General features: G+C 42.6%; 1 protein-coding gene across 1 annotated transcript; it reads left to right on the forward strand.

The window, feature by feature from the left end:
• The first annotated feature begins 2,320 nt into the window (after positions 1 to 2,320).
• On the forward strand, positions 2,321 to 3,151 carry LOC145130808 (uncharacterized). Its single transcript, XM_079065570.1, has 3 exons — positions 2,321 to 2,574; positions 2,616 to 2,620; positions 2,811 to 3,151. The coding sequence occupies exons 1-3, from the start codon at positions 2,321 to 2,323 to the stop codon at positions 3,149 to 3,151; spliced, it is 600 nt and encodes a 199-aa protein (XP_078921696.1).
• The last annotated feature ends 8,943 nt before the right edge of the window (positions 3,152 to 12,094 follow it).

Genomic DNA, 12,094 nt, shown 5'->3' on the forward strand with positions numbered 1-12,094 from the left:
AATCATGGCAATGTTCCAAAAGGTTGAAATCAATATCCCCCTTTTAGATGCTATTACACAGATTCCTAGATATGCTAAGTTTCTTAAGGAACTTTGCACATCTAAGAAAAAGCTTAAAGGAAGTCAAACTGTAAAAGTAGGGGAAAACATTTCAGCCGTGTTACAAAAACGACTACCAAAAAAATGCAAGGACCCGGGTGTTTTCACGGTTCCTTGTAAAATGGGTAACCTTTTTGTACCACGTGTCATGCTAGACCTTGGAGCATCAATTAATGTCTTACCCTATTCAAGCTATAAGACAATGGGAATTGGAACTTTATCAAAAACCGGAGTTATTATTCAACTTGCCGACCGGTCTTTGGTACACCCAAAAGGTGTATTGGAGGACGTGTTAGTGCAAGTCAATGAACTTGTATTTCCTGCTGACTTTTATGTTTTGGATATGGGTGATGACAACACCCCACAATCGAGCTCCATCCTTTTGGGGAGACCCTTCATGAGTACCGCAAAAACAAAAATAGACGTAGCAAATGGTAGTTTGTCTATGGAGTTCGATGGTGAGGTGATCAACTTTAATATCTTTGAAGCTATGCGTTATCCTAGCGATATTCATTCTTTAAACTTCATAGATGTCATTGATTCATGTACTAATGATTGTTTTGAGTTTTCAAGCCAAGATGTGCTAACCACCATCTTGAGCAAGCATTTTGATGAAGCAGGGATCAAGCATCTGGCTGATAAGTATATGTTGGAGGATGAGTTGATTGAAGCAATCAACTCCTTGGAAAAAGCACAACCTTTAAGAGTTGAACCACCCCGCATGAAGCTCAAAAATCCCGATCCGAAACTCCTTACATCCATAGTACACCCACCAAGTCTTGATTTGAAGACTCTTCATGACCATCTCAAGTATGTCTATCTTGGAGAGGAAGAGACATTACCGGTGATAATTTCAACCAAGCTAGCAAAGGAAGAAAAAAAAGAGTTGGTTGGAATTTTGAAAAAGTACAAGGAGGCTATTGGTTGGACCATTGCGGACATAAAGGGGTTGAGTCCATCATTATGCATGCATAAAATATTGATGGAAGAAGACTTTAAGCCAACCCGTGAAGCCCAAAGGAGATTGAATCCATCTATGATGGAGGTGGTTAAAAAAGAGATCATGAAGCTCTTGGATGTAGGTGTAATCTATCCCATTTCTGATAGTAAGTGGGTAAGTCCCGTGCAAGTTGTCCCGAAAAAAGCCGTAGTCACCGTTGTCAAAAATTCCGAGGGGGAATTAGTACCCACCCGTGTGCAAAACGGGTGGAGAGTTTGTATCGATTACATGAAGTTGAATGCTTCCACCCGCAAAGACCACTTCCCTTTGCCATTCATCGATCAGATGTTAGAACGATTGGCCAGGAAATCCCACTATTGCTGCCTTGATGGTTTTTCTGGTTTTCACCAAATTCCGGTTGCCCCGAAAGACCAAGCTAAAACCACATTCACATGTCCCTTCGGCACCTTTGCGTATAGACGCATGCCCTTCGGCTTGTGCAATGCACCCGCGACCTTCCAAAGATGTATGGTGAGCATATTTTTAGAATATGTCGAAAATATCATAGAGGTTTTCATGGACGATTTTACTGTTTATGGAAATTCTTTTAGTGAATGTTTGCAAAATCTCACCAAAATCTTACAAAGGTGCATTGACACGAACTTAGTCCTTAATTATGAAAAATGTCATTTTATGGTTGACAAGGGCTTGATACTTGGACATGTGGTGTCACAAAAAGGTTTAGAAGTTGACAAGGCCAAAACATATGTTATTAAGAGCTTACCATACCTGAAAAATGTTCGGGAAGTGCGTTTTTTTCTTGGCCATGCAGGTTTTTATCGGCGGTTTATAAAGGATTTTTCCAAGATCATGGTGCCGATGTGTCAACTTCTACAAAAGGAGGCCGATTTTGAGTTTGGTGATGCATGTAAAAGTGCATTTGATCGCTTGAAGGATTTGTTGACATCCGCCCCCATCATCCAACCGCCAAATTGGGATCTTCCATTCGAGATCATGTGCGATGCTAGCAACACCGCGGTCGGGGCAGTTTTGGGACAAAAGGTGGACTGAGCCCACCATGTCATCTACTATGCATCCAAGACTTTGGATAGTGCACAAAGCAACTACACCACAACAGAAAAAGAGTTTCTTGCTATTGTGTTTGCACTAGAGAAATTCTGGCAATACCTCCTTGGAACTAAAGTGATCATATATTCGGACCATGCAGCCATAAAGCACTTACTTACAAAGAAAGATTCGAAGCCGAGGTTAATACGGTGGATGCTGCTTTTGCAAGAGTTTGATATTGAGATCAAAGATAAAAGCGGGAAAGAGAACCTAGTCGCCGATCATTTGAGCCGAATAGTCCAACCCGAAGATGCGACTCCCATTCATGACGCATTCCCAGACGAGTACTTGTTTGCTATCCAAACACCACCTTGGTATGCGGATATATGCAACTTCATGGTCACGGGAAAATTCCCACCCGATCTCACGAGGTCACAGAGAGATAAGATCAAGAAAGATGCAAGAAGGTACATTTGGGATGAGCCATACCTTTGGAAATATTGTGCAGATCAGGTAATAAGAAGATGTGTTGAAGAACGTGAGGTACAATCTATCCTCAACTTTTGTCATAGTTATGCTTGCGGAGGGCATTTTGGTCCTCAAAGAACTACCAGGAAAATTTTAGACTGTGGATTTTATTGGCCTCGACTATTTCATGACTCTTACACTTTTTGTAAAAGTTGTGAGAGATGTCAAATGACAGGTTCTTTGAGTTCCCGAAACCAAATGCCCTTGACCCGTATCTTGGTTTGTGAAATGTTTGATATATGGGGTATTGATTTTATGGGTCCTTTTCCTTCATCTTTTGGGAATTTATACATCCTTTTGGCTGTTGACTATGTTTCCAAATGGGTAGAGGCAAAGACAATAAGAACTGATGATGCTAAAGTTGTTGTAGATTTTGTCAAGGCTAACATTTTATGTAGGTTTGGAACTCCAAAAGCCTTGATCAGTGACAGAGGCACACACTTCTGCAACAAAACTCTTGGATCGGTTCTCAAGAAGTATGGAGTCCAACATCGGGTGTCCACGGCTTATCTGTGACAACGTAATTTTTCAAAACAATTTTTCATTTAAAAACATACTTTCATTCACACGATAATCATAAAAACATAATGTGTCCACTGTAACATAACAAAACATGTCCCAAGATCTCAATATCATAAACTCCATAAGTGTGTACGGATCATGTCGGCACCTTCCCGCGATCCTCGCTAGTACCTGAAACACATCACACAACAACTGTAAGCATAAACGCTTAGTGAGTTCCCCAAAATACCACATACCCCACATACGCCTTTCCAGGCCACAACTCTGTAGGATCTTCCGATCCATGTGTCTCAGGGGACTTCCGTCCCAAATCCCGGTAGATCTTCCGGTCCGTAACCTCTTGACCTTCCGGTCCATATCATCTCGACCTTCCGGTCCTTACCATACGTAACATACATAGCACATACATACATATCATCTTGAACTTCCGGTCCTTATCATTCATAGCATACATAACACATACATATCACATAACCGCATATAGCACATACATCATAACATACAAGACCTTTCGGTCACACATAGGTACCCTTCCAGGTACAGTATAGTGAGAAGACTCACCTCAATGAAGTCGGATAACCTCTCATGCTCAACGTCCCGACTTAGCCTCCTCCTATTATTCAAATAACATTCCCAATCAATACTCTCTCATGATCTCATCTCTACAGACTGTGTAGAAGGCCATTCTACCCTTCCTTGAACTCTCCTGAATCAGTCTTGACCAGAACCCTAAAGTCAACGAAAGTCAACGGTCAACTTTGACCCGACTCGCCGAGCGCACTAGAGTGACTCGGCGAGTACACGCCTGCTTTCTTCGCCCCTAGTCCTCTCTTGACTCGCTGAGTCAACCCTATACTCCACGGGTCGTCACAGGTCGCGAGTCGCGGGGCAACCCGACTCGACTCGTCGAGTCTGCTTATGGACTCGGCGAGTTCATTCCATGCTCTCACTCAAATGACTTCCTGAGGTCAGATCTGTTCCTCTAATCCATATATCTAACCTTCCCAAGCTCAATAAACACGTAAAGGTTCGAACTTGATACTCATGCAACGTCCAAATGAGTCTACTTGATGATTTAGCCCCAAATACAACATCCTAAGTCCATTTCTTTCATATCTCATCATAAAGCAAGATGGATAAGGTTCTCTGGACCACTATGGGTCCAGATCTGAAGCCTAAACATGATAAGGGACCATATCTCCAACAAATCATCCCAATAAAGGGTATAGAAAACCCTAGATCCATGGATTCTTTAACAAAACAGAAAGAGAATCGATATGCTACCTCAAAGATGATGCCCTTTGCTTGAAAACCACAGATGTGCAACCTCCTTGGCCTCCTCTAAGCTGGAATCAACTTCTTCTTGCAAAACCAACCCACAAAGGTCCAATAATGGCTTCTTCTCTCTCTCAAACGCTCAAGCACTATTAGGGTTTCTCTCAAGGGTCTGGTAGCCGCAAATGGTGGCTATAAGGGTCCTTAAATAGGTCCCAAAACCGAGAAATTAGGGTTTCATTAAACAGCATGGACTCGCCGAGTCCACGAATGGACTCGCCGAGTCCTTCATTAAATCAGACCAAAGCATGCGCGATCCCACTCGGCGAGTCTGGGCGCCTACTCGCCGAGTCCCTCTCTAAAATTCAATATAAAATACTTAAAATAAGATACCTGGGAATCCGGATGTTACAATTCTCCCCCACTAGAATCAGACTTCGCCCTCGAAGTCCTGCTCGACAAACAGCTCCGGATGCTGCTCCCGCATCTCCAACTCCGGCTCCCAGGTCAGCTCGGACCCCTTCCGATGTTGCCACTGGACCTGCACCAGTGACACCTGCTTGTTCCTCAGAACCTTGATCTTCCGATCCCGGATCGCGATTGGTCTCTCCGCATAATTCAGGCTCGCATCCACCTGAATATCCTCCAGTGGTACCATCGCCGACTCGTCGGCTATACACTTCCTCAACTGGGACACGTGGAAGGTATCATGAATCTGGCTCAACTCCGCAGGTAGCTCTAACCGATATGCTACCTTGCCCACCCTCGCGGTCACCCTGAATGGACCGATGTACCGGGGCCCTAGCTTGCCCCTCTTCCTGAATCGGATCACTCCTTTCCAAGGAGATACTTTTAGGAGTACAAAGTTCCCCACCTGGAACTCCAGCTCGGATCGTCGCCGATCCGCATAACTCTTCTGACGACTCTGAGCCGTCAGTAATCTCTGTCTCACCTGCTGTATCTGCTCTGTCGTCTGCAGCACTATCTCAGTGCTACCCATCACACGCTGCCCTACCTCTCCCCAACAAATGGGAGTCCGACACCTCCTACCATACATCAACTCGAAGGGAGGCATTCCAATACTAGAATGGTGGCTGTTGTTGTAGGAAAACTCGGCCAAGGGTAAATACGTGTCCCAACTCCCCCGAAGTCCAACACACATGCTCGGAGCATGTCCTCGAGCGTCTGAATCGTCCGCTCACTCTGCCCGTCCGTCTGTGGGTGGTAGGCGGTACTGAAATGAAACCTCGTACCCAACTCCTCGTGGAACTTCTTCCAGAACCTGGAAGTGAAACGTACATCTCGATCAGACACAATCGAGATCGGTACTCTATGACGCGATACCACCTCTCTCACATACAACTCTGCCAACCTCTCAGCAGAAGAGCTCTCACTGATAGCAAGAAAATGCGCGCTCTTCGTCAGCCGATCGACGATCACCCAAATTGCATCGACACCCCTTGCGGTCCTTGGCAATTTGGTGATGAAATCCATGGAAATATGTTCCCACTTCCACTGGGGAACCTCAAGCGGTTGCAACTTGCCATGCGGACGCTGGTGCTCGGCCTTATCCTTGCGACAGGTCCTTGCGACAGGTCAAGCACCTCTCAACAAACCACGCAACATCCCTCTTCATACAGGGCCACCAATAATCTTTCTTCAGGTATAAATACATCTTCGTGGCCCCGGGATGGATCGAGAACCTCGATCTATGCGCCTCCTCCATCAGAATGGTACGTGCCCCGCCTGCATACGACACCCATATCCGACCCTGAAAGGTCATCAGCCCTCGACTATCCGTCACGAACTCGGACACCTGCCCGATCACCCGCTCCCTCTTACGGTTCTCCGGTATCACGGCCTCTGCCTGGGCCTCCCGAATGGTCTCCAACACCGGGGTCATCACTGTCAACCTCATACAAGTGCCTCGAATCGGGGCACTCTCCGCCCTACGGCTCAGCGCATCGGCTACCACATTAGCTTTGCCCGGGTGGTACAGGATGTCACAATCATAATCCTTTACCACATCCAACCATCTTCTCTGACGCATGTTCAGATTGGGCTGATCCATCAGATACTTCAAACTCTTATGGTCCCTATAAATGGTACACCGAACCCCATACAAATAGTGACGCCAGATCTTGAGGGCGAACACCACTGCCCCCAGCTCCAGATCATGGGTGGGATACCTCGTCTCATGAGGCTTCAGCTGCCTCGATTCATACGCTATCACATGCCCTCTCTGCATAAGCACCGCACCCAACCCCGATATCGATGCGTCACAATACACCACAAAATCCTCCATCCCTTCTGGGAGGGCTAACACAGGGGCTTCGCACAATCTCTGGCGAAGTGTCTCAAACGAGGTCTGCTGCTCCGGACCCCATGAAAAAGCAACACCCTTCCGGGTCAACCTGGTGAGAGGCACGACAATCTTGGAGAAATACCTGATAAATCTCCGATAGTAGCCGACCAATCCTAGAAAACTCCTGATCTCGGTGGGAGATCTCGGCACCTCCCAACTCAAAACTGCCTCAATCTTGGCCGGATCGACCAAAATCCCATCCTGGTTGACGAGATGTCCCAAGAACTGGACCTCCCGTAACCAGAACTCGCACTTGGAGAATTTGGCATAAAGCCTCTCCGTCCTCAATACCCCGAGAATCTCTCTCAGATGCTCCTCGTGCTGCTCTCTAGATCTCGAATACACCAATATATCGTCGATGAACACGATCACCGAACGATCCAACATCGGTCTACACACTCTGTTCATGAGATCCATGAACGCTGCCGGTGCATTGGTGAGCCCGAAAGGCATCACCACGAACTCGTAATGCCCATAACGAGTCCTGAACGCCGTCTTCTGGATATCCTCATCACACACTCTCATCTGATGATATCCAGACCTCAGATCGATCTTGGAGAACCAAGATGCTCCCTGTAACTGATCGAACAAATCGTCGATCCTCGGTAATGGATAACGGTTCTTGACCGTCAACTTGTTCAACTCCCGGTAATCAATACACATCCAGTGTGAACCATCCTTTTTCTTGACAAAAAGGATCAGCGCTCCCCATGGCGAGCTACTCGGTCGAATAAACCACTTCCCTAGCAGCTCCTGAAGCTGCGAGGATAACTCCTGCATCTCTGGCGGCGCAAGGCGATAAGGCGCTGCCCCCGGAACCAAATCAATGCGGAACTCTACCTGCCTCTCGGGAGGCACACCCGGCAACTCCTCGGGAAAAACATCCGGGAACTCGCGCACTATCAGAACGTCATCCACCGAACTCGGCCTCCCAGCGGCCTCTCGTGTGTCCATCACATAGGCTACAAACCCACTGCAGCCCTGCTGTAAACTCTGTCTCGCTCTGGCAGCCGAACAGAACGCTGACCCACATCGGGTACCCTCGCCGTACACCGTAAGTACTCCCCCACTAGGGTCTCGTATCGTCACCAACTGTCGCTCGCAGTCTATCACAGCCCCAAATCGGCTCAACCAATCCATGCCCACTATGACACACACGTCCCCCATTGCTATCGGGACCAGATCTATCGGGAACAAGGTCAGAGTTCATCGACAAGGTCAGAGTTCGACATAAGCTTTTGAGAGCTACGATTGCTGATCGGTTCCTGAAGTCATACATAATAATAGTTTTAGACTTATCCAAGTGGGAGACTGTTGGATTAATGTCTAAGTCCATAACTATAATTGGTAAGACTTGACCCGACCCGACATGGTCCATTTGGGTTGCATGACATCATGCATTTGGATAGACTATAATGAGAGAAATAACACTTAAGGTTGGTTAATATATTATAAGTTCTAATATATATTAATAAGGTTATTTAATTAGTATTGATCAAGAAGTAATTTGGAATTAATTAAGTGATCAAAAGGAGACTAATTAAATATATGGGTTGATTGTGTAAATCATTCATTCTTATATATGTGGGCTTGTGATCCAAGATTCCTTATGTTGGACTAAGTCCATGGGGTGACCCATGGATACTCCATGGAGGTTAAAATCCATGGAGCATAAGGAATGGGTAAAGTTATGAGTTACATGGTGTAACCCTAATAGCCACCATATAAAAGAATCCCATGGCTCAAGAAATCGGGCACTAATGTGTGAGTGTGAGGGCTAGACGATTTCAAGGAGTGTTCAAGTTTCTCTCAAGTTATTCCAAGTGTATTTGGTGTTGTGTGAACCATTTGAGGTGTCACACTTGGGGCACTAGGCACTCAAGCTTCATGAAGACATTCTACATCAAAGAGGTATGTATTCTATCTTGTTATATTTATTATTTTGTATGCTAGATTAGGATAATACCTTGGATGTTCATAATTGTATGTATAATAGAGAAAACATAGATCCAAGGTATTTAGGGTTTCATGTACACTTAGGAGTGTTAGAATGCTCATAACCCAACAGTGGTATCAGAGCCTAGGCTTGTTTTCTTGTTATACTTGCAAAAGTAGCTGAAAAATCGAGTTGGATGCATATATTCGATTGTTTTGGCTGGAATTGGACTAGGAACATTACCCTAAGATGTTTTTGGACTTATAAACTTGTTTTTGATGTGGTAATGTTCATGCTAATCCAATTTCTAAGATAATTGTCATAATTTCAAGATTTGTATTAGTTTGTATGTTCATGCTAATTTCTTGAAGATTGATGATTTGAATTATCTTGTTCTTATGAGGTTCTTAGATTAATAGAAAAGTTGTGTGAAATAGTTGTTTTCAATCCATTTTAATCTAAGAGTTGATTCCAAAGTGTGTTTTTGTAACTTGTCCTCAAGTTATATGAAAAGTCACATTTAAGAATCATAAAACTCATAAAAGTTGGCAAAGGTTACAAAATGAAGAGTCTAGTTCTAATTAAATGGTTTTATGACTCCATAACTTGTCCTCAAGTTATGGAGGTTTAAGAGTCTCTTCATTAAATTAAAAAAAAAAGTGTAACCTTAATTAGTTCCATAAGTTACAATAAAAAAAAGTTATTTTTTTATTAATTAGTTTAAAGTCTTCCATAACTTGTCCTCAAGTTATGGAACTTGAAGAGTTTTTTTTTTAATTAAAACTACTTTAAACTCATAAGTTATGGAATTAATTAGTTTTGAATAGTTTCAAAACTTGCCCTCAAGTTTTGGAATTTGAAAAGTTTTCACTTATGAATACTTTAATTCCAAGTTAGCCCTTAGAATTTTAAAAGTTAAAATTCAACCCTTATACTTTATAATATTATAAGTTAATAATATTTATATATATGTATAAGAGTAAAGTCAGTCTTACCGTTAGTAGGCCTCATTCACGAAGCCGGTCTATAAGGGGGGTATAAGATTACTGCCTATAAAATGGCAGTTTAATGGGTGTCCACTCTCACCCACCGCTTCCTTGACTGGTGGAGGGTCGTTAGCCGAACGGGTAGGACAAGAACTATAATTCTCCTTTCATTAAAAGTATTAATGATAAATACTAAGCAACTAAACTCTTATTAATACCCAATGTTAGTTACTTAGGAAAATGTGAATTTGGTGCTAATCCATGAAATTACACTTTGCACTTTGCTTAAGTCGTTAGTGGAGCGTGTGTGGTTAACCGGCACACTAACCTGGACTTAACAAGGTAGGCAAAGGGTAACTTAATATTTATCATAGTATCGGTGGGGCGTGTGTGGTTAACCGACACACTGATTAAGGGGTAAATATTAAGGGTACCAAGTATATTTGCATGGTTATTCACACCTTGTTTTGTGATCCTCGGCATCCCAGTCACAAAACCTGAAGGGCACACTCGAGATTGAAACATGCCTTTGAACAGTTCAATGAATCTCAAAGATCTAGGACTTTCAAATCCAATTAAAACCTAATAAATTATTTCGTTTTTCATGGTGGAAATTGGTGAATCGTCATTCACCTACCTTCAAATATTTTATAGCTTGGATTACGGCATCCCTCTTCTAAGTTATAAAATAGTTTGTTGGGTCCTAGCCTTAATATTTCATATTGGGTGTCATATTAAGGACTTTAAATAAACTATCTTGAATATCTCCCAAAAAGATGTCTGGTCTAGACATTTATGATCTTCCCAAATCTCTTGAAACAAGCTTTCCTAAATGAAGATGATGTCCCATGGATATCATACTTCTTTCACCTCCTCCAATTATTCTCCCTAACCCACAAGTTCCTAAAAAGTTTAAGGTCACTCAAGCCCTATTGGCAAGGCAAGGTCTAGGTGTGATCACATCTTGGAGATGTAGTCACATATTGACAAGCCGGGAGAGTTGGGTGTCAAAGTCTTGAGAAAGTTGGTGGCTCAACTACTTTCTAAGTCACATAGTGAGTTCTTTTGGGAATCCTATTAAACAGACTAAGACAAGACCCTTAATGATCTTATCTATTTGCTAAGATCAACTTCCTAAAACGCTATGGACATTGACAATGATGACATTGGATATCCAGTAAAGCTCTCTCTTCCCAATGGAAAGGGATCGGCCATAGTCAACTCGGTTGACCCAATGGTAAAGAGAGAGGCGAAGTCTGAGATAGTCCCATTATCAAGGGTCCATAGGTAACTATTGCCAAAGGAAGGGGCATTGGTTACGAAGCTGCCAAATTTACCTAAGGATGCTAAGTCAATAAGTTTGGCTCTACTTCAGGTAAAGTCCATTGTCTAACTCTATTAAGTACATGCTGATTCTGATCGCGAAGATGGATTTCAATCGCATGGTTCGGTGATCAGAATTTTGGGCTATTACTTAAGAGTTATGATATTTATATTGCTTAGGAATAGATAACAACAAGGTTTTCATATGGATTGTAAGGATAAGTTTTTCCGCAAAGTTTTAAAATAAAAGAAAAAGGTTTTGATTTTATTTATTTTAAGTATCCTTACAATGGCATTTGTGAAAAGTTGTTGCTTATAAGATTCCATTGATAGCAATATTGGAAAAATGGATTTGATTCTTTCGGTTGTGGTAGTGTCTAATATTACCAAATAAGGAAAGATTCTCATCACCCAAGGTTCAATTGGACCGAAACTTGGAATCATGCAAGTTGTATAGTATGATGAATGAGAACTTTCAGCTTGGAAAATTAAGACTAATTCCTTATGTGAATAAGGAAAGGACTAAGGGATCGAGTACACATTCTTGTGCACTGGTCAAGTCCACCACAAAAGATCAAGAAGACTATTCGTCATGATTTACTTAAGTTCAGTAAATATGGTTATACTTATAAGTTTAAGTATAAGTCTGTAGCATTGGAGAAGTTTCAATGTGAGACAGAACGAATAAGAAGAATCAAAGTATGGCAGAAAGATAAAAGTTTCTCAAATCTGAAAAGATGGGAGAGTACTTTAGTATCATGTTTATGATCATCTTAATGATTAAGATACCATATCACAATTGGTCCTCTAAAGTCATCTTAGTGCATTCTTATGACTAAGAAGAGGAGTCATGAATTGTTGAAATGGTTAAATCAAAAAGATGAGTCATACTTCGTTCCAAAACAATTCTTAGAGTCATACTCCAAGATTGTAACTTGAGTGACATATCTTAAAGAGGGTTTGTTAACACTAGTCAAATGTAAGAGTAAAAGGTTATCTACTCTTGTACATTTGAAATTGGTAAGTTGTGATGTTTTGGATAAAACAGAGAC

The sequence above is a fragment of the Lactuca virosa genome, chromosome 8, assembly GCF_052849685.1.
Source record: "Lactuca virosa cultivar CGN04683 chromosome 8, Lactuca_virosa_CGN04683_v6, whole genome shotgun sequence".
Lineage (NCBI taxonomy): Eukaryota > Viridiplantae > Streptophyta > Magnoliopsida > Asterales > Asteraceae > Lactuca > Lactuca virosa.